This window comes from Orbicella franksi, chromosome 2, assembly GCF_964199315.1.
Source record: "Orbicella franksi chromosome 2, jaOrbFran1.1, whole genome shotgun sequence".
In the NCBI taxonomy this organism is placed as follows: domain Eukaryota; kingdom Metazoa; phylum Cnidaria; class Anthozoa; order Scleractinia; family Merulinidae; genus Orbicella; species Orbicella franksi.
Genome location: NC_138146.1, coordinates 12,183,593 through 12,211,579, shown reverse-complemented (window position 1 = coordinate 12,211,579; position 27,987 = coordinate 12,183,593). Strand labels below are relative to the sequence as shown.

General features: G+C 37.1%; 1 protein-coding gene across 1 annotated transcript; it reads left to right on the top strand.

Moving 5' to 3' along the window:
* The first annotated feature begins 8,441 nt into the window (after positions 1 to 8,441).
* On the top strand, positions 8,442 to 27,488 carry LOC145478008 (alpha-1A adrenergic receptor-like). The gene is made up of 2 exons (XM_081455893.1): positions 8,442 to 8,530; positions 25,306 to 27,488. Exon 2 carries the CDS (start codon positions 25,314 to 25,316, stop codon positions 26,406 to 26,408), a length of 1,095 nt encoding a protein of 364 aa, XP_081312019.1. The 5' UTR covers positions 8,442 to 8,530; positions 25,306 to 25,313; the 3' UTR covers positions 26,409 to 27,488.
* Positions 27,489 to 27,987: the final 499 nt, after the last annotated feature.

Genomic DNA, 27,987 nt, shown 5'->3' with positions numbered 1-27,987 from the left:
GCGCGCGCACAAGGATTGCAAAAAACAAACATGGCGTCGATACAGCGATCATTTTATTTGCTCAAAGTCCGCGCTATCTGTGCTATTTTTCTTCATAATTGAACACAATGTATTGATGATTTTACTCTTTTATTACAAAGGTATATTAGAAAAGGTAACGATGCAAAGAACCCAGCAATTCTCAGATTTTTCTTTGTCACCGAAAGACCCCAGTTAACTGCAGCACATGCGTAGTAAGTCAGAAAATTGCGATTGAATGCGTAATAGCTTTCTCGGAAATATGCCTATTTCTCGAGAAACACTCACCAGAATTTCACGATATTTGGCACCAAAATACTTTAGGAAATAAGGAACTGGAGTATTGAAAAAAATTTGAACTTTAACAAAGAAAATTCTAGGTATTCTAGTGAACCTTCAACAAGGGATGACTTAAGATCTCTCTGTTAAATTGTTATTAAAATATTGTTAACTTGTGAGTATTCTTACAAGCTTGTTGCATGCACATTATAAAGAAAATCTAATGTCTAAATGTTCTGCAAAAAAACAAAACTGATTTTAAAGCCTGTTTTTATTTATTCATGTTGCCATGGCAACGGCACATACGTAAGCTTAACTATCAAAAATCCGAAGTTTATGTTGTTAACTTGCTTGTTGCCATTTTTGGCGACCAAACGATCAAGGGTTTTAGAAAAAAAAGGTGAATAAAACACAGGTTTAAAAAACTGTGTTCATCCACCTTAAATAAAGTGATCGACCGTCTATCTTAAGTTAATTTTGAAACCTCTGCAGACACTGTGTTTTCATCAATTTGTCTTTTTCGGAAAGGGTGACGCGTACATATTGAATGGTCAGAAAACGGGAATTTTCTGGAGGGTTCCTCCTTGGTTTTGAATACATAAACTAGCTAGGATCAGAAAAACTGCTAAGCAGTGCAGATGGACTTGGGTTAGGTATCCTTCCATTATAGGCCCTTTGCAGCTGGGGTCACGTGACCAAATTTTTCCTAAAAAATTTTTGTATTATGGGCCATAACTAAAAGAATGCCAGAAATGGAAAGAGCGCATCGAAAATACCAAAATGGCCAAGTTTGAGGCCCCAGGAAAAAACGAGTAAGTTTATACCATAGTTTGAATTTTCGGAAAATTTAGAGAATTCGTATGGAAAATGTTGCTGGAGAGCAAGGTCTTGCTCTCCAGCAACATTTTTCCATACAAATCTGCTTATTCTTTCAAAAATTCAGACCATCATAAAATCTCATTCTCTGATGATGGGGGCCTCAAACTTGGCCATTTTGATATTTTCGACATGCTTTTTCCATTTCTGGCATTCGTTAAGTTATAGCCCATAATTTTATGAAAAGTAGGTCACGTGATGGCTTAGCTGCAAAGGGCCTATTGACGTGCAAACGATCTAGGAGGAGCTTTAATACTAGATGGAACAAAATGCATGCTGAATATAAATTGTCATTACAGTGTTGTATTTTAATTCAGTGGAATATGAAAAAAATGCCTGTATTCCTTCCCAAAGAATTGTTCAATTTGGGTAGTTAACGTCAAAACACTTGTCGAGAATAGTGTACATTTCGAAGTTACACAATTGTAATTTTATGCAATTTTCTTTGACATTCACGAAAAAGATTCGCAAGATCCCACTGAAAAATGAAGTCAGGAGAGTTGTGTCCATAGTCTCTTTTGTTAAGATGTCAGAACTCTACAGGTTTTTCAGTCCATGTTTTGAATTTTTTTCCATTCATACCGACATTCACTCTTAATGTTTACGTTCATAGAACCAAACATACATGTAGCTAAAAAAATGGCTTGATATTGTACCATGAGCGCCTGCCCGAGTGTTCGATGTTTTTCTTATGTCTCTTGTGCTTAGCATACCTTGTTAAACTGGACTTTCACTATGATGTTTGGAAGTGTTCTTTTCTTTTTTGTTGTCTCTAAGCAAACTTGTTAAAATCTTTGCAACCGGTCATATCAATAAATACTATTGATATTTTATTAAGTATAAGTAAGCAACCAAAAAGGACCAGCAAAAGATAAAGAGAAAGAAAATTAGAAATAATTAATATAATCTTCGGTGTCGAAAAAAAGATACATAACGCATCAGTAAGATGTTCAATTGGGAAATAATTTGACGAGAAGTATGGTTAACTGAAAACCCGCTACCGCATAAATTGCATAAACGGCTTAGGACAGTTCCTTTAATTAACCTAAGATCCAGTCAAAACTAACAATATAACTCATGGCTTTTATCTGTATGATGAATATACTTCTAATGCACTTATTAAAATACTTAATAGAAAATACCTCGGCTGAGAATTAACTCAGAGATGTCAGATCATAGCAAGTACGTGAACAAAGAAAAACATCAACATACTAATTTTTTTTGAAAAAATAGCCGGAAATGACAAGAGGGATACTTAATCCTTTTTTTCAGTTTTCGCCGATCGACTTTAGAAACCCGATCAAAAAATTCTTCAAATCTACCTCTTTTGGAATTGCAAGATAAATAGACGAACAACAAAGAAACACCTGACCATTTTGACTACCATAAAAGTGTACCGTATTTCAGCGCAGCGACGATATGGGTAAACGCTGTAATCACCTCAGAAAGTTGTTATAGTTTTGATATAATTTTCCGAAATGTTGCCGAGACCACTATTGCTGAAATTCAAACACACCGCCACTCTGATATCTTCACCTGAACGTGCTGGTTTGTTCTTGTAAGTAAACGTTTACAGAAAGCTTCCAAAGGTTTGTTTTCTAGGCATGCGTGGTGTTACCTCACAAGCAATTAAATCTTAGCATAGGAAATTGCATTACATTAAAATTTGATCGTAGAAAGATGGAAACATGATTTATTTGACAAAGTTATGTCCCAAGGTTAATTTCGACTGGGCCTGGTCGGTATTTTTATTGTCAAGGTAAGTGTTAAGAAAGTTACCGTAAAACTGTTCAGAATTCAACAATGAGGAGATGCAATGAGAACGAGAGGCTAAGTCACCTCGCTTGTCAGTTTGAACACTGATCGAATTCGTTTCTCTTTTTCACTGAACGTAGGTTATTTCACTTTTATGTCCTGCATTGAATTCCACGAGCTGTAAAGGATCTAAAAGAATGATCATGCATCTGACGCAAACAGCCTGAATATGTGCTCTTTAATATTCACATTTAGGAACTGACATACGGTTTTTTTTAGATTACGCGAGAACCTATTTTTTTCAATATCAACCTTTTATTTCCGTTTTATTACTTCTGGAAAGATAATATCACACTGACGTCGGGTACTTAATAGCTTTATGCAAACCCCCTGTAGATGTATTCATATTTCCTTAAAGTTCATTACACAAGAACAAAAATATCTTTTCTAAGGAGTTTTTTTTATCCGTGGAGTTCCTCATCTTAGTTATAGAACAAGTTCCGTGCGAAATTAAATTTCGAAGAACTTAGATTTTGGGTTAAGTGGAAAGAAAGATTCACGAGTGACCGCAAAATTCATTTTGAGCCAAACGCAAATTAAGAAGAACAATCAATATTCTAGGCGGTTTTCATAACATCTCATCTGTGTGACAGCTTTACAAAGTGCATAAGTTTCATTATTATGAAGTTAGTATTCGTGTTTGGCAAATGTAATATCTGCCGCTAACAATAATTCCCTCTAAGCTTATCCGGGTTGCCCTGTTTATAAAGTTGAGTTACAGTTAACAAAAGGAAAAGGGTACAATATTTATGTGTGCAAAGGATGAAATTACTTTGTTTGGATAAAACTTGGTTCTACATGACAACTTGAACTAGATAGCAGCTGAATCGATAAACAAGACGCGCTACAAGGGTAGGAAAAATAATCTCTAATTGCCTCTCTACTCAAGTATTGTTTTGGTTGCGAACACGGCTTCTTCATCACATTGACGTGAAGACGACTCAAATTCAGTGAGGATCATATCTTGCTTTTCATAATATATTATCGTCAAGAAAAGCTTCTGTCTTGAGTGTCTTCTTCTACGTACCTGTTATATCCGACAATCGTCGGCCAAGAATCTGTGTGATATGCGGTGATGGTTCGCGCATAACAAGGTAAGTCAGCAAGCAAGTCAATCTAGCTAACAGAAAAACCCAGCTCACACTGATCCTAAAACTGTCACCAAAGTACTGGAAATTCAATTTATGATTTCCTCGCTCGGGTCCCTTTTTTGTACGTTATTAACGTAGCTTTGGGCAAGGCATAAAACTTTAAAGTTGAAACTATTCACAAATGGTGACACGCCATAAAGGCCTGGATTACTCACTGGTGCAGATTTTAATAGTAAAGTTATTTGCACTTTAAGGAAAACAATAAGTGCGACAGTTGTTCATAATCTTGCTTTCGTGTCGATCGTTACAGACAGTTTGGCGGCCAGATTAAAGACGTCCTTAACTTAATCACAACAAATATATGTGCCAAACATTTTCCAAGCGCAAGCAAGCAATAGAAAATAAAAGAAATAAATAAGTTTCTCAATGATCCCTAGCAGCAATCAGAATGTAATTTATCCTGGTAACAATATCACACAGTGGGTGTAAATAATGTATATCTCATTTACAACTGGTGATATTTTTTTGATGAATCTATGAGCTGTTTGAATTCCCGAAAATTTCCAGAGGCCTAAGGAACAGCATTCTTCTCTCTTTTCCGGAAAAGAGGACAAGCTCGTGAGTTAGATCCTAATTTTCCTAAATTTCAAACCGGGAATCTCCGCAGTTTCATTTGAGTTTGTTACCGGAATTTCCGGGATTTTTGGTTGAATGGTTCGCATTTTGGAAATTCATCAATTCTCGGATTTTCCGGATATTTTCAAAGGAGATTTCCGTGCCATATGCATCCGTCTTGAAAGTTCCGAAAATTTTGGTCGGAAGGAAAGCGCATACCTGCAGTGTATGACAACCATAAATATAATCTGAGATAAGTTCGCCGCCATAATTTACCCCGAGAAACAGAAAAATTGTGTCATTGAATGAAACGTGCTTTGCTATGTATTTGGCATGTAGTCCGCGTTATAAACATACCACCGTGCACATTGCAAGAACACTGAGGACCCATGTTATAAAAAAGCAAAACCAGAAAATATAGCAATATTTTGTTGGAATCGACAACGTTTAAAGCGTTTTGTCGATATGCCACTAAACAGAGCAAAATTTATAGTTTGTTCACACAGTTTGACCAAACTGCAGTTCAATACGAAAATATGTTCGATCGAAGAGATTAATACAGAAAAAAAAAACCCTAAGTTTTCTTAAACACATGAAAATTACCTCTTCAAAGAAATACATAGCAGATATATTTGTCATATATAAGTGATGTTGTAAGTCAAACAGAAAGCATATTTCAAGATGAGCGTTTTCATTCCCCTCTGTTAATTTGTTCCGCATGAAATAAACGTATCACGGGGAATAAGCCTGCGAATCAAACTGCATTATGGTAAATAACATATGTAACAAGCATACCGATATAAAAGCTTGATCCATTTCAAATAACATTAATATGCGGACAGCTCACCGTTCATAATCACCTGCGTTCAGTGACCGGCAACAACTCTGTGTTCAACAAATTCTGTTTTTCCCAGCCGGTCCGTTCCTGTAACAAAAAAATTCTCTTTGCATAATACACAGACTGTTTTGTCTGGAGGTGTTTGTTGTTAAATCAAGCAGCAAGGAAAAATTTGTATTTTGAGTAACACGTGGAACATTTTAAATTTTGATCCTGCCTTTATTGACAAAAAATGCAGTGAGTCGAGCTAACACTTTATAACGGTCTACTCTGACAAACTACGCCATACTGACCTATCTTTAATTTTGTGTTATGAAAACGAATGTTTTTTGTTAACCAATTCTAGTTAACAATTCGTGTTTCGTTTAAGCCAAATTCAAAAAATGAAAACAGCAACGCTAGAAGACGTTGTTATCTAAGATAATCCGGTTATTTTGGAATATGGTTTTGTCACCGAAGATTAAGATATTGAAGAGAAGTTGCAGCTGCTTATCAGTGGAGGTGCCAATTTCAATTCAAAGCAAGAGTAGAAAGTCTACCTCTCAAAGTCCTTTGCTTTACTAAGACAAAAATTGAAGCAAATCCTTCATTCGTATAGTCAGAGAAACATATTTATATAGGCAACCTTATCTTCTTGGCCTGTAGAACAAGCAGCTTTATTTCTTCTTACGAGCAGGTAGTTAACATGATTAAACGTTTTTCCGCATCCCTTATAGGCCTTATTTTTCCGGCCACAGGCTTCCGTTCAATTTTACGTTGTTTCACTACAGTCACTTCGATTTGTTGGTAATGATATAGTCGGGGGTTTCTTGTTTAATTAGATCATAAAACGCTATAAGAAGGAAGCATATCAAATGCCAGCAATTCTGCCTTCTCTTTATTATTGACACAAACACTGTCTACTGTAAATGCAGGGGTAATATAAGTTGTTGATTATTTTCCGTAGTTACATTCAATAAGAGGCAAATATTTTAAAAAGAATCATTAAAAAGGCATAAATATCAAAAAATAATAATCTACCCTGCAATTTCCTACTTTACTTTTCAAAGAGAGGAATATGAGCATTTAGTACAGATGAACACCGTGCAAACAAGCAAACCAACGAACTGCCACCAATACATCTCGATGTTATAAATGTTTCCCATAGTTTGAAATTTGATTGCAAACTGCTTTTTGTTTAGTTTTTGTGTTGAACAGATGCCTAGTTCAGATGTCTAATTCAGAATTTTAACTTACACATTAGCTTCCGGAGCCGTCGCGGTGCCTTTATCAAGTGATGATGATTAGAGTTAATCGTCACGTGAGCCCTGATGATGGAGGTCACGACTGACTGTTTTGACGTGGCAAAAAAATTTATTAGCCTCACTTGTTCTTCTTCTTAGATTCGTTGTTCTCCTTGCATAATGACTGTGTTTTCAATGTTTAATGTGTGGTCGGTATACCTTTGGGTGTGACCCAACCACAGTGATTGTCTCTCTTGTAGTGTTGGTATTTTCCCTGTGTCTGATGTTGACAGCTTTAGCTGTTTTGCTAAGACGATCTTTGCCGGGCAAAGTCCGGACATTCCAATTTATATACCACACCACTCTCTCGTTTTTGGAAGAAGTGTCCTTAACCTGTAAATTATTGTGCATTTATGATGTTGAAATGTAGATGATAGAAGCTAATATAGTGCTTTCTAAAAAAAATGAAAAAGTTTCTGTTAAGAGAGAAGATCACAAAGGAGACATTTCCGTTGATTTTAAATCCCTGGGCTCTGTTCGTCCCTCTGTGTGTTCTTAGAACAAAACATATTTTTTAATAAAATGCGATTAATTGCAAACATGATAAATGTTGAAATTTAAATAGAGACCGTGTGAAAAAATATAACAAAACCAACTGAACGTGATTAAAAAGTGATAATGAATATGAAGGTAAGTCTGTCAAGACTAAATCGAAAATCACTGTTTGAGTCAAAGAATGTCTTACATAATTCACAAAAGCAAAATTAGTTAAAGATGGAAAGGCCTTAATGCTAGATAACAGTTTTTTTAGTTTTGAGAATTGTCAATTCAGTTTTATAACAGGCATAAATTGTTTCGTGACCACCACTAGACAAATGAAATTAATTAGTATTTTGTGTTGTTGTATTGACAGGCTTATCTTCAAGGCATGATGTCCATGAAATCCACAGCAGATTTGCTTACTGATTTAGTTTTTTTTTTTCTTGAGAACAATCTTTCCCTCAAGAGTACATAGTAAAGAGCTCAAGGCCTTGCTGAGTAACAATTCTGTTATTTGTTATGCTGTCATGTTTTACTTGAATGTGTTTCATTCAAGTCTGATTTTACGGCGCCTCACTAACAACTTCTTTAAAAAATGGAAAATATTTTGAGGACCTGATAATTTCTAGAGCTCGTCAGCAGTCGCGTATATGGTTAACCATTACCATTATCGATAATAACTCTGATTTCAACTAAAGATTTAATAGAAGTATTTCTGGAAATGGCGGGAATGGGAAGGATTTGTCCATTGCCCCCGCAAGGTTTCTCTCTAATCAACCCATAGCCATTTAGTCTCACACGATAAAAAAATAATGGATTTTTGAAAGGATTTACAAATTTAGAAGGAAAAGTTGGAACTGGGTTTACCACTTTTAAATAATTGTTTAGTATTCAGAATCCAAAACGAAAGGTTCAAATCCAATAATACAGCTGTATTGTAAATAAGATAACAGCTATCTTTTTCACCTAACCCTCGCTGAATTATTTGCATAATTTGGAACAATCACATGAAAAACTATGTTCAGTTCCCACTGAGAATCTTCGGTAATTCCAACTTTGGTTATCGCATTTTAACCGCGATAATGTCGTTCTTCACGAATGGCAATAGTAAATTTGTTTCAAAGAAACATCATTAAATGTTAAAAGGCTTTCTGTTCTTTCAACAGACAGCAATTCGAATGCAGAAACAAGGTTCCTCAAAGCGAAGTCAATGTTAAGCGAGCAAATCAACTAAGGTAAGTGTCAACGGCTACTGTTTCTTACTGAGTCTTGTAAAAGACGCTCAGGGCAATCATTCTTTCATAAATGTAGGCATCGCAAGTAACTCATCCCTGTGCAACATTTTTACATGACTTATTGTAGTCTAAACGTGTGGGAATTTCTCACTTGCAAAGCCTTGAATTAAAACTGATGAAATGTGTAAAGATGGTCTGCTATAAGATACTTCGTTTTAAGAATCTGAGAATTTATGAGCTGTATGTTTTTACATATCAAATAAAGGAGTAGACTTACATTAGGCGCACTCGAAGTTTGAGGACGATCGCAGTTCTCACTCTATTATAATCAATACTGACTGACACTTGAACTTTTCCTATCATGACGACTTAGTTCGTTCCTGTTTAGACGTTCTTGCAAATAAGCAAATAGTAACAGTGTTTAGAAACACATGCAAAGGGTTTTCAACTTTTCTTTTTTAACTTTGCTACCCCGAGACGACACGTGTTTATCTTCTGCTAGGCGTTGTTGTACTTATCTAGCATTTCAGATTGAAATGATATTTTAAGTTCTTTCCAAACTATCATGTGGTCTCTTCTCTCACCGCATTTTGTCACCTCACGCATCAGCTTTACAATTCTCATCTGATAAGCTATATTATTTACGTCTTTTAATATGAACCACAATCCTCACTCGTGTATACCCCAATGATCTAGGATCCTCTGCGGTGTTTAGCACTCAAGGGTAACCAGTCTAAATGACAGAAGGTTTTCATCGTTACATGAAGTGTTTACAATATTAGCCAAGTTTTCAGTACATGTACTGAAACAGCTTATTACGCATCTTCCTGGCAACTTCCCAGCTGAACAACACCGTCTTGATCAAAACCAATATTCCTAGAATCCTAGAAAGCGAGGATTCTTGGAATAAACCTGGTCATTCAACGTCCATTTCAACTTTCTGGGGGCGTTTATTTGTTAACTAGTAGGTTTTGATCAGTTTGGGATCAATCGTAAAACGCCAAAGGATATTCTAAAAATTCTTGGTAAATACATATTTAGAAGATATAATGGAGAAGCTTGCTTCCGATTAGCGAAGATTAAAAATCTTATGCAAAGCCAGATAACAGTCAGTCCTAATCAAGATACATTAAATATTCAAGATGCCTTTGATTGTAAGAATTAAAGCTCTTGAGCTGCAAACTTGGCATCACCAACTAACTGGCTTTGAAGCTGTTTACATTTATATTCCTCGAAAAGCAAGCTTCACAATCTCCTGTCTACATTCAAGATCTAGTAACGTACTACCAACCTTCCAGAATCCTCCGATCGTCACACTTATTACTTCTTAATCCCACGAATTTTCACCTGAAGACGTATGGTTCTCGAACTTTTGCAGTTTCCGCTCCTGAACTCTGGAACAGTCTACCTGTTTCTATCCGCTCATGTGACAATCTAAGTTCTTTTAAATCTAAATTCAAAACTCATCTTTTTAAGAAGACTTCTTATTCTTAGCGATTTTTACTTGTTATTACTTTCTTAAATGCACATTTTTAATTATTAAGATTAGTACAGCTCATTTTAGCGAATTGTACAGCGCCTAGAGCAGGCATGGATAGGCGCTCTATAAATATTTATTTATTTATTATTATTATTATTATTTATTATAAGATTGTAGAACGGTGCGAGTGAAGAGGTGCGATTCAGTGGAAGTTGTGATTTGCGCATCGTAGGATAGTTTACAGTGGAACTACCTCAACCAGGGCCACCCGACAATTTTAAACCAATCACAGCACGATTGTAAATGAAAGACTCTGAATTTGTTTATGATCTCGCCAATCATGTTCTAGCAGTACCATTGTTAGCCGTTGGAAAATCGTCTAGTGTCTGCGATGAGTTCAACTTAAATTGCCGTTCGTTTGTTGTGCCGTCCAGGTCAGCTAAATTTGAAGCTAATCAGGGTCATCAAAATTGTGTGTTCCAACGCCGGCTAACATTCATGCTGCTACAACTTGATTGGTGAGATCACAAACAAACTCCAATTTGTATGGGTCGAAATCGTGCTCTGATTGGTTAAAAACTCTTAGGTGACCTCGGTTGAAATCGCTGCACTGTAAAGTATTTTAAAATATATTATAAGCAAAAGTGGTGTCGTATTATGATTATATGAACTTGTGGTGTTGCGACAGGTTTTTATCATGTCTGCCGTTTTGCAAAGATATGCATTTACTAAATTTCAATATAAGCTAAACTACTTATACTATCTGCGTTTTAAACCCGCGATCGATGTAAGGAAAACGCTATTTGAATTTAAATTTCAAGACACATAAACCTCAGCTTAGCCAATCGATGAAATCGGTAATCAATGAAAACTGAGCAATTAATATGTCAATCGATGACCAAGCGGTGAGAAAAAAATTCACGACTTTCGACAGGATAGAGATTCATCGGTTACTTTACAGATGATCAACGCGACAACTCTAAAAAGCGATGAATACTTCATTTATTCATTCTCCACGTATAACGTTTCGCAGTGACAGTGGAAAGTTTTTCTCTTTTCACTTTAGGAGTGAAAAACCTACAGCTGTATGAAGCGGCAACTCGCTAAAATCGCTTCAAATCACCAGGAAAAGCGCACAGACAACAAGTAATACACTGTGGAAGTAGGATAAGGTATCATTACTAAGACCTTTCTGGTATTTCTATATTCCTAAACCCGATCGTAAATATTTCCATTGGCATACAAAGTGTTTATTTTTTTTTTCTTCCCGTGACCGCTATTCCGCTTGTAGCTTGAGTTTGGGGGGCCTGTGCAGAATCAAGTCTGGGAATCGTTTACATGTAGTATTTCTAAATAAACACTTAAGTGGTTTGAATGAGTCTTTCCCTCGAAATTCTGTAATAGTTTCTGACTAGGAATCTGGGCATAATTTTTTGTTATATTCTCAAGCTCGGATAATTATTCAACTAGAAAACCAAAATAAGTTTTCCAATGTTTGGCGCGCATTTCTAAACAAACATAGAACACTCTCAAAAGATTTGAATAACAATTTCTATCGAGAATCTGAAAATGTCAGACTGCTAGGCATTTAGTCAAATTAATACCGTTCCCGCTTTATTTGCGCGCAATGTTTCACTGATTTTAGCCAGAAACTTCAAACTTCATTTGGTTCTGACCAAGAATTAGCTGAAGTGAATGCAACACCACAAAGCATGAACTGGAGGAGTAGGGACAAGTAACTAGTTTTTGTTTCATTTTAGCGGTAAATTTCAGCTTTAACCTTTGCGAGACCTATCAGATCTCATTTTATTATGAATAAAAATAGAAATGTGATGCCAACTTTAAAGGAAGAAAATCTAATGGTGTGAAAGAAATTTTTTGTAGGGTTTTTGTTTGCACAGGCCTTAAGCCTTCTTCACAGCGATGCTAAGATCAAAAAAGCTGTCCAAACTGAAAATTGAACACATTTTCTTGGTTTCGAGTAATTAACGGGAAAAATGCAAAACATAGAAGACGCAACACATTGTTGTCGCCTACTTGCAAGATAGACCACAACTCTCAGTGAAGCGCAAAAGCCGGCATACACGCTCTACTGTTTGGTTGTACGACGCTTTTCGGAGACAAGGTCCATTACACGAGGTAAGGTGGTGTATAAATTCAAAGTGGAAAGAAACCGGGTGACGAAGTGATTCGAAGTGTGTGAAATGTCGCCAGGTCGCCTCTCTCAGTCTTCCCCTTACATAAGGCTGCACCAGTTACAGCTCTAGGTTAAGGGAACACTATCGATGCATGTGCTGATTGGTAGTTAGTTACCTTGGTGAACAGCACCGCATTTTCTATCGTTATAGCATAAAAAAAGCCGCAGGGAAGATATAGGGAAGATCTGGGAAGATACTTCTCACAAGTCTGAGCAGGATAGTTGAAACGAAATACCCACTGAGGTATTATGTTTATGTAAAATAATCCAGTCCATGAATGGCTGATCGGTCTTTTCTTTGTCTGATTTGATGTTGAACAAAGGTGTCGTCGTTGCGTTTTGTCAGTGTTTGTTTGTGGAGGCTTGTTTCAAACATTATAATCCGTGATTATGCAGATTCGTGAGCATAATTGTTCAGTTGGCTGGCCGGGTTGGTTTTATTTCAAAAACAACATATTTAGATATGATAAACAAAGAAAAATAGAAGCGGTTTCACACAATCGTAGGAGTGCTCGATACAAATATATTTTGGTCAGCAAAAGCACGAAACACAACCAGTCAATTTGATAATTAATATTTCCGCAGCCCATGGACGGGTGAAAAAAGATCAAGGAAGGCGATTCACCTAACTTGCAGCGGTGCAGGTGATGTTGAATGATGATGTGAGTCACTGACATGGCGCAAAACGTGTTTAATCATTGCTATAAAGCAAACGAACCCTGCAAGAGAAATTTGTAGTTTGAAAATGTACGATAATGAGCTTGCAACTGTTTATAAACATTTCGGAAATTTAAGTGCAAAGATGGTCTGATCCTTTGCTTTTAATGCGTTAAGTAGTGCTCAGTCCTGTTTTTCTGCAAATCCTTTGAAATTAAAAAGGAAATTAAAGTGGTTTGATACATCAACGTGAATTACTGAAAAAGCACCGCGCTGAATATACGCGAAGTCATCTTATACATCATTCAGTGCTTTTTTGTTTACTGGTTCTCTCCCTTCCGGACTCCTTTTTCCATTTGGTATGACAAAAAAACCATTAATGTTCTTTATTGAAGTTCCGGCCTGTAGGTGACAACGTGCAAATGATGGCTTTTTGTTAAAGTAAATAATGTTAATAATATATAATCGTAACAGTAATCACTGTACATATTTTTGAGATTAATGAAAAAAAAAAAAAGCTTGAAGCAAGATAGCATGTTGTTCCAACTGGTCTTTTCTCCGTTTCATAAGACAAATCTTTCCTTGCAAGTCATGCGATCACGTTTTAGTGCTTCAAAAAGCATTTATCTACATTTCCACAACGGAAGATAGGTAAGTGCCTAACCGAAGGATATTATTTTCAATTTTAGCCTTGTCCCTTGTCAGTTTAAAAAAGAAATGGTTCCGATTTTTAAAAAATGTGCTGTTAACATTTCCTTCTTGCAAGAGAATATAAACAAGTTTGCGTTTTATGTCAATAATCACTTGGTTTCAATGCTTCATGCCAAGCGGACACTGAGCGGTGATCAATATGCACTCAGTGTTGCTTTTTTTTATTCCTTGCCAAGAAATTTCACGTAACAGGTGAAACTAAAACGGCTAAACAGAAGGATTTAAAAAGTTATGTAACACAGCTAGCGGAAGATCGTACATATTATTTAAAAAACTGTGAAATTAATTAGGATTATGTAGGTGAAGACACCTTTATGTCTGTTTTAGTTTACAACCGACAAAAATCGGGCCATAGTAGGACAAAATCCGTGAATTTTTAATAATCAAGAATTCTTTTAATCATCCTATTGCTACCCTCAGACCTCAGTACTGATCAGTCTATAGACGAAAACTATTTGTCGTTTATAACTGCACACACTCACAAATGCTAAGCGAGTTTAAACGCAAACTTAGACAAGAACAGCAATGAGAACGTCACCAAGAAAAGTTTAATGAGCAGAACAATGGCCACGCGCGGGCGTTAAATAACTTGGTTAATTTCTTAGCCGTTCTTTGCAAAACAACAAAGCTACAACAATGTGACAAGACCAAGTGATGGTGAATTATCATTATTTCCATGTGTAAGTGAACGCTGTGTTCACATGGTGAGCTAAGGATAGTTCTCACACCGATTGACACACTGAATGCATCTAGGGATTCAGTGAAATTCCTTAGCAAAATATATTACGTTTTTCAATCGACGTTTTTTTCAACGCTGTTGTTGTGGTTGGTTATTTAAATCTTAATTGCAGGTGACAACGGAAAAACTGATTTTTGTGTGAATTTGTATACATGTAGAACAATTGTAAGACGTCATGCGACTACCTTCCTGTTTTCGAATTAGATCTTGGAACACAATTGTCAACAGGCATACGCCACATGCTGCTCTAAGCCAGGGGGGAATTATTATTTTATTTAGAAATCCGTCATTCCCAATTAAAATAATCTCTTTCCAAAAACCGACATTTTTCATATTTTCGTGTTGTAGTTATTTATTTTTTGCTACAGCTATATCCTTTACTTAACAGTTACTATGACGCATTGACATTAAGGTCTGCATATAGTGTATCTTGCCCCAGGGAGGTGAATAGCGCAGGTTATTCTGGGAGAGCTTTTAGCGGTGACTTTATATACATTCATGACAAATCGACATTAAAAAACACGTAAAAAGGTACAACCGTGGGGTCTAAACATTTATGCAACGTACATTATACCGAAATTTGAGTGGTCTGCGAGCAGGCTCTAGTGTTCCGCTGCTATCTTGAATTTTCGTTTTGGCGCCTGAACGACTTTACGAATAACAAGCGGGGGGGGGGGGGGGGGCGGTCTTAGTAAACTAGAGTCTCCACAACAGCCATTGAATTTAGAGGTTACTCCGTTAGTCCACGAACGGAGCATTCTTCATTATTGGTCAGAAATGACAGGCGCCATTTAATGTTACAAAAACCAGGAAAACCAAGCCGTGAAATAATTCAATAGAAACCACACATTATCCGAAGCAAGAGTATACACCACCAAGCCACAGATTGACCAGCATTCTCGCACATTTACGAGTTGCGTTAGCGTTAGCAGAATAGCAGACGTAAAGATAATCAAAAACCCCCCAAAACTGATGACATCCACATGGAGGATTGAAATCATGTTCTTGCTTGAGCAAAGCTATACATAGGCGTGTACAAAAAGCAAAACATTCAACAGACTTGCGAGTAAAAAGCCACATTTGAATCATGTGGTGCCAGAAAGAGTCTGAAACCGACATGTTTCATGTAATACATATGACAAGGGTGGTCAAAGAGATTTTGACGAGATTTTATAAAGTTCATTATTTAAGGTAACATTTTTCAAAACATGAAAATAAAATACTAAAACACGCGCGAGTTTTTGAGAAAAAGAGCTCTGTTAATAAAAGTCAGTAATCCGCAAAGGTGTCATAAGACCCAAAGAGATTCTCCAGCCCAAAAGGAATACTCAGTGACCTTTTCGCGGCAAACGGCTCCTTCCGGAGATCCAACATCAAGTACATTCAATTTTACTGGACACAAAACTTACCTTAGAGATTTCATGTCCTTCACGAATACCTCCTTGAAATTACGCATCGGCATTTGTTCTTCGGTTACTTTTAGTTTTGATGCACATCGCTTTTCTTTTGTTTTGCCCATTGTTGACTTCCGGCCTAAAACGTATGCGCCTAAAACGTGACTGTGACACTGTCGTTTTCCCGCGAATTCTCTGTTTGCATACTGTGAACGCTTAGGGCTCTATTATTTCATAAGCTAGCGGCTTTTCGAGTTGTCATATTCCTCTGAGAATGCGTGACATGTTTATAAATATTTAGAACGCGAAAAGTCGCACTCGTTTTTCGAGAGAATCCCTTCCCTATAGGTGAATTAATAGGGTATGTAGAATAAACGGTTTGACCACAACATTCACAAAAGCATGTCGGCGAATTCTTTTATCTTAAATACTTTTCTCATGGCAGCCTCTACAGCAACACGTTTTGCGAAATCAATTTCGTTTGATAGTGAAACTTGACAGATCTATAAAAAAGATAACTAATAGAAACACAAGAAAATGCTGGCACACTTTGAGAGATTGATGATTTGTGATTCGCAGGCTGCACGGTTATTTTGCATCAACGATCGCATTTGATAGACTCTTGATACCCGATTAATTCGCCGGAAGCGCTAACGGCTTCTGCTGCCTCAGAAAGCAATACAATCTACCGTAGGAAAAAGATGGCGCAGTACATTTTACCACAATACCTTGCCAACCTAACACAATCTATAAGGCGCTAAGAAAGCCAAATTTTTACAATATTGGTCCCTGTACTAAGGACATTGTGTAGCCTAGGTTTGAAGATTTTGTAACTCTTCTGTACGTTTTTATGAACGTTGTTAAGATTTTCGTGCGCTATGAACTATGGGTAAATGTACCAGTTGCCATCGTTTTTTCCTGCGGAGGATTGCTGTTAGATCATCGCACTCATTTTCACTGGCAGTTCCGACACAAAAATGTTTTAACAATAGATAACACCGTGTTTAAATAGGCAACGGCGAATTTAATCCCATCCAGGGTGGGGAGGCCGGGTTTTGAAATATCCCCTACGGAAGGGGAGAGAGATAGAGAGAAAGGACAAACCAAAAGAACAGAACGCCTGCATATCTCAAGTTATTTGTCACCCAATAGTCGGACTGGAGTTCCTCATTTCCCAAATAATCCCAAATAAACGTACTTAATTTCCTACTGAAAACAGTGGGGAGGTATAGGGAAAGGGTTTAGAAGCACCCCAGTCCCTCCCCCTGCGCAGTCCCTACTCCTCAAACGTGGAAGCATTGTTGTGGAGCTATTGTTTATGGAGTAAACACCGAGACATTTTGCTTCCGCAGTAAACAATGTTTCACACTTTGCGCGCCAAGAAAACAATCTGCCAACTGAACGTAGTTTTCTTGCCAATTATTTCTTGTTTGCGAGTGCCTCTGAAGGCTTTGATACAGTATTAGCCATTAATGACCGAATTAAGCACGTTTACAATATCACTTGACAATTCAGTTGATCATTAAAAAACTCTTTTTTAATGCGAATTCATGCTTTTACACTTCAGTAGTATATAAAGCTTGTTTCCAAAACAAGCGGGCTGTACTTTACGTACTTATCGTTTAATATAAACTATCTGAATTTACTTATGCACTCAGGTGGTAGAGGTGTTGAGCACATTGCTAAATGAAGTGACAAGTAAGTGCCTCCTTTTCGGCCTGTTACTAGCTACAGCCCTGATTATTGCAAGCCACTAAAGCAAAGGCAGAAGGTGTAACTAAGGTTCTTATACGCTTGAACGTCGATTGCATTACCCAGCATTTGAACAACCCTGTTTGGGCCTGTTTGACGTTCGGATAAATAGCTATCAATCGAAATCTGTCGGCTATGATCAGAATTCTTGTCATGCCGTATAGAGATATTGATGACTTGAAATAGTCTGAAAAGATACATCTAGACTGACTAACAAAATATTATGTTTCACTTATCTGAAAGGTATTTATTGCTTGCTGAGTTAATCGGTAAACACACTTGTGTTATAACGATTCTTCCATCTAAAGAAAAAATACGTCTCAGTTAGGTGTTCAGTGGACTCTTCAAATAGGACACGGTGCTGCACTGTAGTGGTGAGCTGAGGTGAGCACAGTAGTCGGTATGAGGTTATGTTCCACGCCAATCATTTTGAATGTCGACAGAATATTTCAAGTGTACGCATTCCGCCGAGGGTCTCACCGTAATTGAATGAAAACCAAATTGGTTTCAGTTTGCCCGTTTGCGTCCAGTACTACTGAGACAACACGCTTTGGACATTCTTGTTTTGAATTCGTCGCATTTTAGATTTTCAATGTACGTTAAAAAAGGCGATGAACTATGTTAGAATATACCATTAATTCTACATGATCTAAAACTAGTCTTAAACGTTGCGGAATGTAAAATATTGACTGGCTAACAGACACTACTGAGACGCAGGATGACACATCTCTTTATGTGTGCTGTTATTTTAGAACTGGAAAAGTTCATTTCAGCTATCATTTTCATTACAGTTTAAAAGTTAATTAGTACGTTGATGTAGCGAAACATAGACTAAGCGCCTGGCTAAACGAGCAAACAATGTGGGTGTTTATGTTTCTCAGTTTATTCAACCTTAGAGCATGTGTAACCAAATACTTTGGAGCAAAATGACTCGGAATTCAGAGTTTGAACATGTTAGCAAGTGAATGAAATCTAAAAGGGGAAGGATTTGTTTTCGTATCACTGACCTTTCCTCGTAACCTCGTTACCAGTTTCCTCGTCCAGTTTTGTTTAGTTTCGTGCGATTTGAATGCCTATGTAATTCAAAATTTATGACGTGATTTAGATTTTCTGAATTAAGCAGCTGCCTTTATCGCAGATTTTACTACTAAAGAAAGTAACCTGACACTAATTCCACGCACAGCTACACTCGTGCATTCAACTGTCAACAAAGTAAAGAGAGAGAATTCAGTCTTGAATCAATATTGGTTCAGTGTTGATCGATGTCCATTTTTTATTTTGGTGTCGCTATACCATGCTTCCTTCCAATTTATAATGCAACAAAGGATTTGAGATCTGTAAAGATTGTGTACTCGCGCGCGGTGCATGCACCACCCAGGGGGGTACTCCTAGAAAAGTTCGGTGGGGGTGTGCGGCCCACTTCCCAAAACTCTTACGCTATTTGTGACCAAAATCTGCGGTTTTTGCTACCCTATTTATGGCCTGGCCAAAAATTCGATACCCTATTTATGACCGTTGCGGCTGGCACAGTTGCCCTAAACATAAGTTATGAAGGGCTTTTGCTGACGTTCTTATTGATAAAATGTTTAAGCAAGCAACCGGAACGATAATCCTGCTGGTATACGTTGGATAAGTTGTGATCTAATCGGCTTCACATATAAAATGAATACAAAAGCAAAAACCGACACAACGTAGGATGATTTTTTGAAGGTGTACTATATTTCGGCTGGCCAAACCAGCCTTCTTCAGGTACAATGAGAATTTTACATTGGGACGTATTTTAATGTAGCATATTTTCGTAATACCGGAAATACGTAAAACTAATTGACAGTGTAAATTAAAGATAAGCATACGGTAAAATAAGATAACATAATAAAAGAACATAATAAAAGGAAACAAATGGAAACAATTAATATGTTTCTTCACGGATGTTCAGACCATCAGGATCAATTTTTCTGCCTTTTTGAATTAAAAAAAGCTTCTCTGGCGTCACGGATATAGTTTAGGTTCGAAAAGATTTTTTCGATGGGGATTAATGTTTAAGGAATAAAAGTAATTATATGAAAAAAAATGAGACGATGTGGAAATTATTTGTGGAAGAAAAACACTTTTCGAGCGTACAGTCTGGTAGCACTTGTTCGACTCCAAACGCGAGACATCAGTTTATTCACAATGGTCGGCCCTCTCGCAAAATACCCTGGTCAGCGGAATTCCACCAAAAAAATTGTTTACGACCTAACGACGGACGGACTGACTGATCGAGGAAGCGAATTATTTCTTCCCCAACTAACTGCTATAACTCATTCTAGCTGCGCTATCACTCGTTAATAATTACTTATTAACCGAGAGTGGATCTTAACGGGAAAATCTCAGACCGAGACATTGCCGTATTGACCGAGCGATAGCGAGGTGAATAAGGCATGGCCGAGGTCTGAGAGTTTCCCGTAAAGACCCGAGCGTTCGAGGTTAATAAGTAGCTTTTTATATGGCTTTTGCAGGTTCATAATCGGCTAGAATCTCCTTATAGACGAGTACGTCCAAAAATGGTTTCACTGACTGTTAGCTGGGAGTTGCAACATGAAATTATGACGTCATAAGACGCCATCTTAAACTCGCAAACTTGGATTTCTTGATTTTTCAAAAATGTCAGAAAACCATAAAAAATGAAGCGAAAACTAATCGTTATCAATATCACAATGCCTAAAGCTCCTGCGCGGGAGAAATGGTAAATATTGTGAAATTAAAGTTATAATAACTGACTTTATTACATGGCTAGCTCTGTGAGCGGGCAAGACGAACTGAATCCTGTGCTGTTATTGTGGCAACACGAGGGGGCAAGTTGGGGCTATCTTGCCCGCTCGGGACTATAGTTTTTCCCACTCCGTCTCGGTCCATATACACGCAAAGAACTTTTCCAATATTCAGCCATCTTGACCAAACAAGCTTATTCAATAACCCATATATAGTCAGCAATAGAATATCCGTACCCATCTCATTCTCCCTTGGAGTTTTCTTATATCAGTCTAGTCACCGTTGCTAGAATCTAATAAAATATGCCAGTAACAAGACAGTATGTACCAATAGCAATAAAAATGCAAATGACTGATGTAATTTGAAAACCATGTAACCACAAGAACATTTACGTTAATGGAAATGTTAATGCCATCATTCACTGTAACAAACTTTTTGTGTTGAAATTTTCCTCGTTTTTGGCTTTCTCTCTTGCGCTTTTAATCATAACTATGTTCCTGGGTTGGACATTTTCGCTGTATATAAATTAGGCTGTTCTTAGGCTCAAAAAACTGGACTTAACTAGCGAAAATGTAATTCCTTTTTAGAGTTGATCGGATCTTCAATTCCGTGGTTGCAAATCAAGTGCTCGTAGATTTTCATGATCCAATGATCAGTAGATTAAGACTGGCCCAGGGCGTTTCCCATTCAACGAAAAATTCCTAAAATTTCGAAATGGGGACAAATGGTAAGGAAAAGTTTCCAGAAAATCCAGAAATTGAATTTCCGAAAAGCGAACCACTCAACGGAAAATTCCAGAAATTTCGAGAAGAAAGCCAAATGGAACAGAAATTCCCGGTAAGAAGTTTCCGAAAACTCGGTATACCTCGCAGGGTTGTCCTCTTTTCTACAAATTCATGAAAATGCTTTTCCATTCGTCACTGAAAATTTCCGAAAATTCAAATCGGAATGAAAAGCGCCCCCAATAGCGCATGCAGATTTCGTCTACTGAAAAAGCATTTCGGTTCAAACGGTTCCTCTATTCCGATATTCCCAAATTTTATTGTAACAATAGTTATAACCACAACTGGGCTGTCGACGACACCATTCCAGTACTGATGCCTGATTATCTCAGTAATATTCGTACCCCCATTTCATTTGACACTGTTGATCGAATATTTCTACTTATGGTGAAGTTTTGCTGTATAAAAGCTGTAACAATATGCTTAACGAAACTTACTCAATATCACCTCACATCTTACCATGTTCTAAACAACACATGACATTTTTTAGATCATAATAAAAGGCATTAGAAAACCTAGAAATGAACGCACCAAACAATTTAGCACCCCACTGAGCCGGGGCACCACTCACTCGATGGACATTTGTCCACAAATAGTTTTTCATTTCGCCTCTGTTCAAATTATTTATACTTTGATTCTTACGAACACTGCAAACTGCTATTTAATTATTTATGGCAACCCAGCAGATTACAGAATAAGTGTAAATTCTAATTTGGATTTTCAGTAAGGAAAGGAATAAGAAAATATCGTGCAGTCTCAATAAGATCAAGAGCATGACTCAATGTCGTATTACGTATTCAATATTTTGGAACCGAAAATCTCTCCATATCACTACCTCATCGTTGTTATGATCTTATTCCAATCATTTTTCTGTTTCCTTCTTTACACCGTCGTTCGCCACAGGGAAAGTCTGAATTTCGCAGCATGACGGAAAAACATGGCCACAATAAATGAGTGATTTCCATTTAAATAAAGGGCAATTCTATTCACAAAAACAGTTAAATCTGATGTAGCGGAACACGATTTCGTATTAAATAAAGACGTTGGTCATTGTTTTTATTACCTTCCTCATTGAATGGTGAGGTTTTTTGAAGACCTGTGATGCCGTCAGTGCAATTGGATCTCGTAATTGAAAATTACAAACTACATAACAGCAGGGTTTCGCATATTTCCTCGGAACGATGAGGGACCGAAATTAAATTGCTTTGTAAATCTAAACAGAACTGTGTTGTATTTCTCGGAATTGATTTGCTCTACGATCACAAGTTTACAAAGGAGATATTCTTTTTGACTGTAAATACATGTAAGCGTATTACAAAACTTACGACCTCCTTCAATATGGACTTGTCAGACATAGGTGAGTCAAGCCTATCATGAAACAGATAACTTCCATTAAGTCAGAATAACGAAGGATCAATTTCATTTAAAAGTTAGAATTAGGGGAAACTTCTCAGTTATGAAGGACTGTGTTGATGTCAGTTCTTTTATGATCAGGTTGAGTCACTCGAGATCACAATGTTATCCTCCGTGACTCCTCCACTTTACTTTAATTTTAGAATGAAAAGACTCCAAGCTTACTACTGGGACACAGAATCCCAATCAAGTCGTATATTTCAAGAGAACAGAATGTCGTTTTAAGTTTTTACGCGTCTATAAGGTGGCAATCTGACTCTAAATTTACAAGATCAGATGATCTATGTAGAATACAATGTTATTAAAAATAAGATGAATTGAAACTAAATTTTATCTAGTACAATTTCTATTGAGAACATGTTAGATAAGTAGGAAAAAAGAACAAAAAAGGTGGTGGTCTTAAACATGATCTACAGCAAAAGCTATGTGAAAACGTTAATTAATTAATAATTCCACAGACATCATGATACTTCCCTCCCCTGGCGCTGAACATTTTCTGCTCTCTTCCTACCCTCCCCTTCTGTTTCGGGAAAGGCGGCCATCACTGACTTTGTCAGTTCAGTGCTAAGCATCTGTAAAACAAGAAACAGTGGCAGTCAAGACTAGCAGCTGCACACAGAACTCTGCCAACATTCATCATCTCCACTGATTTGGCTTACTTTTTTTCTGTATACTAACGGGAATCGATCCAGTTCGTCTTACTGCGCCTTTCAATAACATGCAGACTCTAAATTCAAAGCTCAACCGACAAATGCGTTTTTCGCTACCGCCAATCAAATGTTCAGCGGCTCCTCCCAGCTTCCGACTACTGTCGAGTACTGTTTCGTTGTCTGAATTGTGCTCAGCGATTTGATTACCGCGCGCTCAGCGGTAGTCGGAAGCTGGGAGAAGCCGCCGGACATTTGATTGACGGTAGCGAAAAACGCATTTGTCGGTTGAGCTTGGAATTTTAAACTCCGCATGTTATTGAAAGGCGTAGTAAAAAAAAGGTTCGGACTCACTGCGTTTAGATTATCCAAAATACTGATGCCATACTGAAGTATTTTCTGACACATACAGTATTTTTCCTTTTGTTCAAGTATGCAGAAGTCTTCTTCCAAGCGCTAGTTGCTGTTGTCGTATGATAATTCTATCGTGCTACCGTACGTTGTATTTAGATTTGATCAACCAGCAGCTCTACTTCCTAAAGATCTGTTTGTTATGTGACAGTCCAAATTTAGAATGACAGAGTATTGGGCACATTTTCTATCGACACCTGTCAATCTACGCGGTTTTGATTGCGATTGAGGGTTGTCTTCTCTTTAATTGGCTGATGACTTGTGGAAGATTTCAATTATGCCAAACTAAATTAGTGAGTCCTCGTGGCAGGACTTGTCAGCAAACGACAGCCAGAAGTTTTCATTATAGGATCAAGTTTAAAACAAATGAACTGGGCTCGGTGTTTGAAAGCTAAATTCTTGGATTGACAATGCGTGCTTTGCATTTCTTATCAGTTTACATTACAGCTTAATTTATTGCTAAGAAGCCTTGTGTTTGAGATCATGTCATCCTCCGTCCATTATGTTATAGTGTTCATTCTGTTCATGACAGGACGAATGTTCGCCCACTCAAATGACCTCACTCCTAATGTAAACGGAACACACAACTTTGGGTAATACTGTTAACCGCCGCTTGTACGTTACGCTACGCAAGTTAGGATCAATGGCATTCAGGCGAGTTTCCTTTGTTCTGAAATACTTTGTTACCCATACACCACAGAAACAAATACCTCAAGACGGTTTTCAGTAATCCCACTTATGATTGTTATTGGAATTGTTGAGCTATTCTTCTGTGAAAGGAAATTTCGGCGCATGTTTTCACATTGATGGGCCGTAATTTTGTGCACACTTTCTCCAGTCAGTAACATTAACTTCGTTGTAAGTCGAAAATTATGTGCTTTGATTCTGTTCCGGTACCCGGTACACTAGAAGTAAAACCCAGGTATATTCCATTCCGCACACGGAACCGTAAACACGAAGGGAAGGCTGAATGGTTAGGATTTGTGTCAGTTATCTTGCATTTTAGCAGGTAATTTTCGCCGGTAAACAATCCTTTTAGAGTGCGAGAATGTATTGTCTTAGCCGAAATAAACACGTCGAGACTGTTTCTTAGGCTTTCAGTCGGGACGTTTCACAGTGCATTTCGCATGAACTGTGAATTAGCTGCCGGTCAACTCATGATATGTAACATCTGTTGTTCAGCAAGCAGGAAACAGGAACACGATTTCTCAAAGGATTAAGAATTTTAATCTTATTCTATACTCGAGAATTTGTCTATCATGGTTCAAATCAGTCACAGGAAAGGAAAAGGGACGGTGACTACATGTATCTAGTTCGTATCTAAGTTTTATTATTCGATTTTATTTGATTTACTCTCTTTTACTTTTGCTCCTGAGGATGATTAGATTAGATAACATAATCATAGGAATTAATTTTGTATATGTCGAAAAACTTGTCACATCGTCATGCGAAAAACAAGATAAATCTAACAGGTTGTGTTGTGTAGGTCATACATTAGCCATGTTGTTTGTACCACTATGTTGAGACTCTTGGCAACGATACCGACTCCCTTCAGCTTTTGTCATGTTTCGGGATTGCTTATGTTTTAATACTTATATTAACGACAACAACACAGCGACTAAACAATGTGGAACGCAGGATCTGTTAAGACGTGAATCATTACCAATGTTGAAATTTAGGCAGAGATATTTCCTTCTTCGTCTCCTCTCCCTGCCTTAAGTTTTATTTATCATGCTTTAATGTTCGTTTGCTTCGTACTCTCTTATTTGTTAAAAAAAGTTAAACAGCTGAAATGACTTTTTCACTGGTGAACTTGAGATCATTCTGTTTTCTTTCCTCAGATCGTACAATGGAATTCAACATTTCAAATGAAAGTGCAACTATTCCTCCACCACTGTTTCGCACAGATCCCATAAATATCGCGGGCGCAGTTGCTGTGGGACTTGTGATAGTATTTACTATCTTTGGTAATGCGATCGTGTGTGCAAGCTTCTACACTTTTCGTGACCTCCGAACAATATGCAACTACTTCATTATTAGTCTAGCAATATCTGATATATTAGTGGCAATTCTGGGAATGCCTTTCTGGTTGATATTACAACTTACCGATTTATCACATAACAACGTAATAAAAGGAGACCTTTACCTGTTCTGGCAGTGCATGGATATCTTCTTTGGCACAGCATCCATTATGAACTTGGCAGCAGTGAGCGCGGATAGACATGTGGCTATTACAGCGCCATATTCCTACCCGTATGTAATGACGTCATTCAGAGCTATTCTTATTCTTTGCAGCGCTTGGATTTATGCTGTGGTAGTGTCCAGTTTACGGCTCCTTGATGACAGATGGCCGCAACGTGGTGGCTATCAATATTTTGTATTCATCGCAAGCTTTGGACTTCCACTATTGTTTATGACTGCAATGTATGCTAGAATTTATATCGTAGCTAGGCGACAAGCTCGACGAATTGGTCGAAGCCGGAACTATAGCACTGACGTAAAAGCTGCTAAGACAATAGCCGTTGTGATTGGTGTATTTGTTTTCTGCTGGGCTCCTTTCTTTGTGTCGGTGATTGGCTATATAAACAACAGATACTTTTATCCTCTAACTATATATAAATGTGTGAAATGGTTAGAATACCTAAACAGTTGCTTGAATCCTATACTGTATACATGTTTAAACAAAACCTATCGAAGGGCCTTCAAGAGACTTTTTACTCGTTGGCGAGGACGGTTGGAGCGAACTCGCGAGGAGTCTCTGACGACAATAGGAACCTTATCCAGAAGACTCACCTTACCTCGGGGATCAATTTTTGCCTCTCAAGCTGGTACGTTTTCCAGCTCGTCTTCAAAGGAACTAAGTAATGACGAATGTAGAAGGAAACTAAGTAGAAAAGGAAGTAGAAGAGAGAAAACCGAGAATCCTTCGCCAACTTTCATATGATACATGTACTGACAATTTGTACCCAAACCATCTACGTTGATAAGTACTTAGCTCTTATCGAAAACGCAAAAAGTAAATAAATAGGTGAAATGAGCTAAGAAATAGATAAATTGATAAATAAATAAATGAATGAATAAATAGACAAGTAAACAACCAAAAAAGTGTAAATAAGGATAAAAACAGTCATGCAGATCCTTCCTTAGCGCTGACAGAATTTATTTATTTGGCAGGCACTAAGGAACATTCAAAGCTCCGGCCTTATAGGGGCTAGAAACTCTCGTATAGGTCAATTTAAAGGGGGCACTATCATAAAGATTTTGTTTAACTTTGATCATGATTTTCCTCATACGCGAAAAATGCAGAACAGCAAGTTACTGTTCGTTAATCATTGACAATAAGGGCGACAAGAAGGGCGACAAGAAGGGCGATACTCTCAACTTATTCCTGGCCAAGAGATGTAACTTGCATTTTACTCGTTCTGTATTCAGTTAATTTTCGGCCAGTGCATGAAACGAAAGAAGATTGCTTCATTCAAATCATCGCTGATCGCGATTTAGATCGAGAAATGCGAATAATTTTATGACAACAGACCTCGAACCACGTGACCCCAAATTCACGCGAGCTTGGATAATTCATTGTTTTGGTCCGTGAATCAAATCATTTCCAAAAGTAGCACGTGGGGGACAAAAAACTAATAAAGAAGAAAAGAGCTGTCAAAGGATGTACACGGCCTCCTTGATTTTTAATTGGAATTTTAAAAAAATCAAGGAAGCCATGCACATCAACACATTCTTTAAATTCCCAAGTCAAACATCTTAATTTATTCCTTTCATGCTAATTAGTCTGTGTTATTTTAATATTTTCGCTTTTTTTTCTGTCTCGCGCCTTAATCCTTGATTATTCTTATTTTCAACTCACATTGTTAAACTATTTATTGCTCAGTGATTTTCAATTGGTATTCTTGTACCTTTAACGATGGATCATGTCTAAAAACGTGTTTTGTTATTTAATATAAGCTATCACAATTTCAAACACATCGTTTGTACTGCTAAGAAGCCTTGGTATCATCATCATCATTATTATTATATGGGTAATAATAATATTATTATATAGGTAAATTTAAAGGGGCACTATCATAAAGATTTTGTTATTTTGACATTCTTTTTAACGAGTTATCTTCTGTATATTATTTTGTATATTAAACGTGTTGGATGAAAAAATTTTTAAAAAACATTATTATCATTATCATTATCACTATCATTATCATTATCATTATCATTATCATTATCATTATCATCATTGTCATTGTTATTACAAGTGGGACCGACAAAACAATACTATGTGTGGTTAAAGTAAATTAATAATCTGCTTATGGCTGTTGTTGCTGTTGTAGGTCACAACAGAGCTTGTATTGTAATTTATTGGTTAATAATAAATGTGCTATATTAAAACCATTTGTATGGTTCCAGACATTACTAATGTTATCAATGAAAATGACCAAGAAGTGTAAACAATTCAATCCGATCAATTAAGCATAAGTTTTGTAAATTTTGACACTGATTTAGGCTAGTCAATCAAT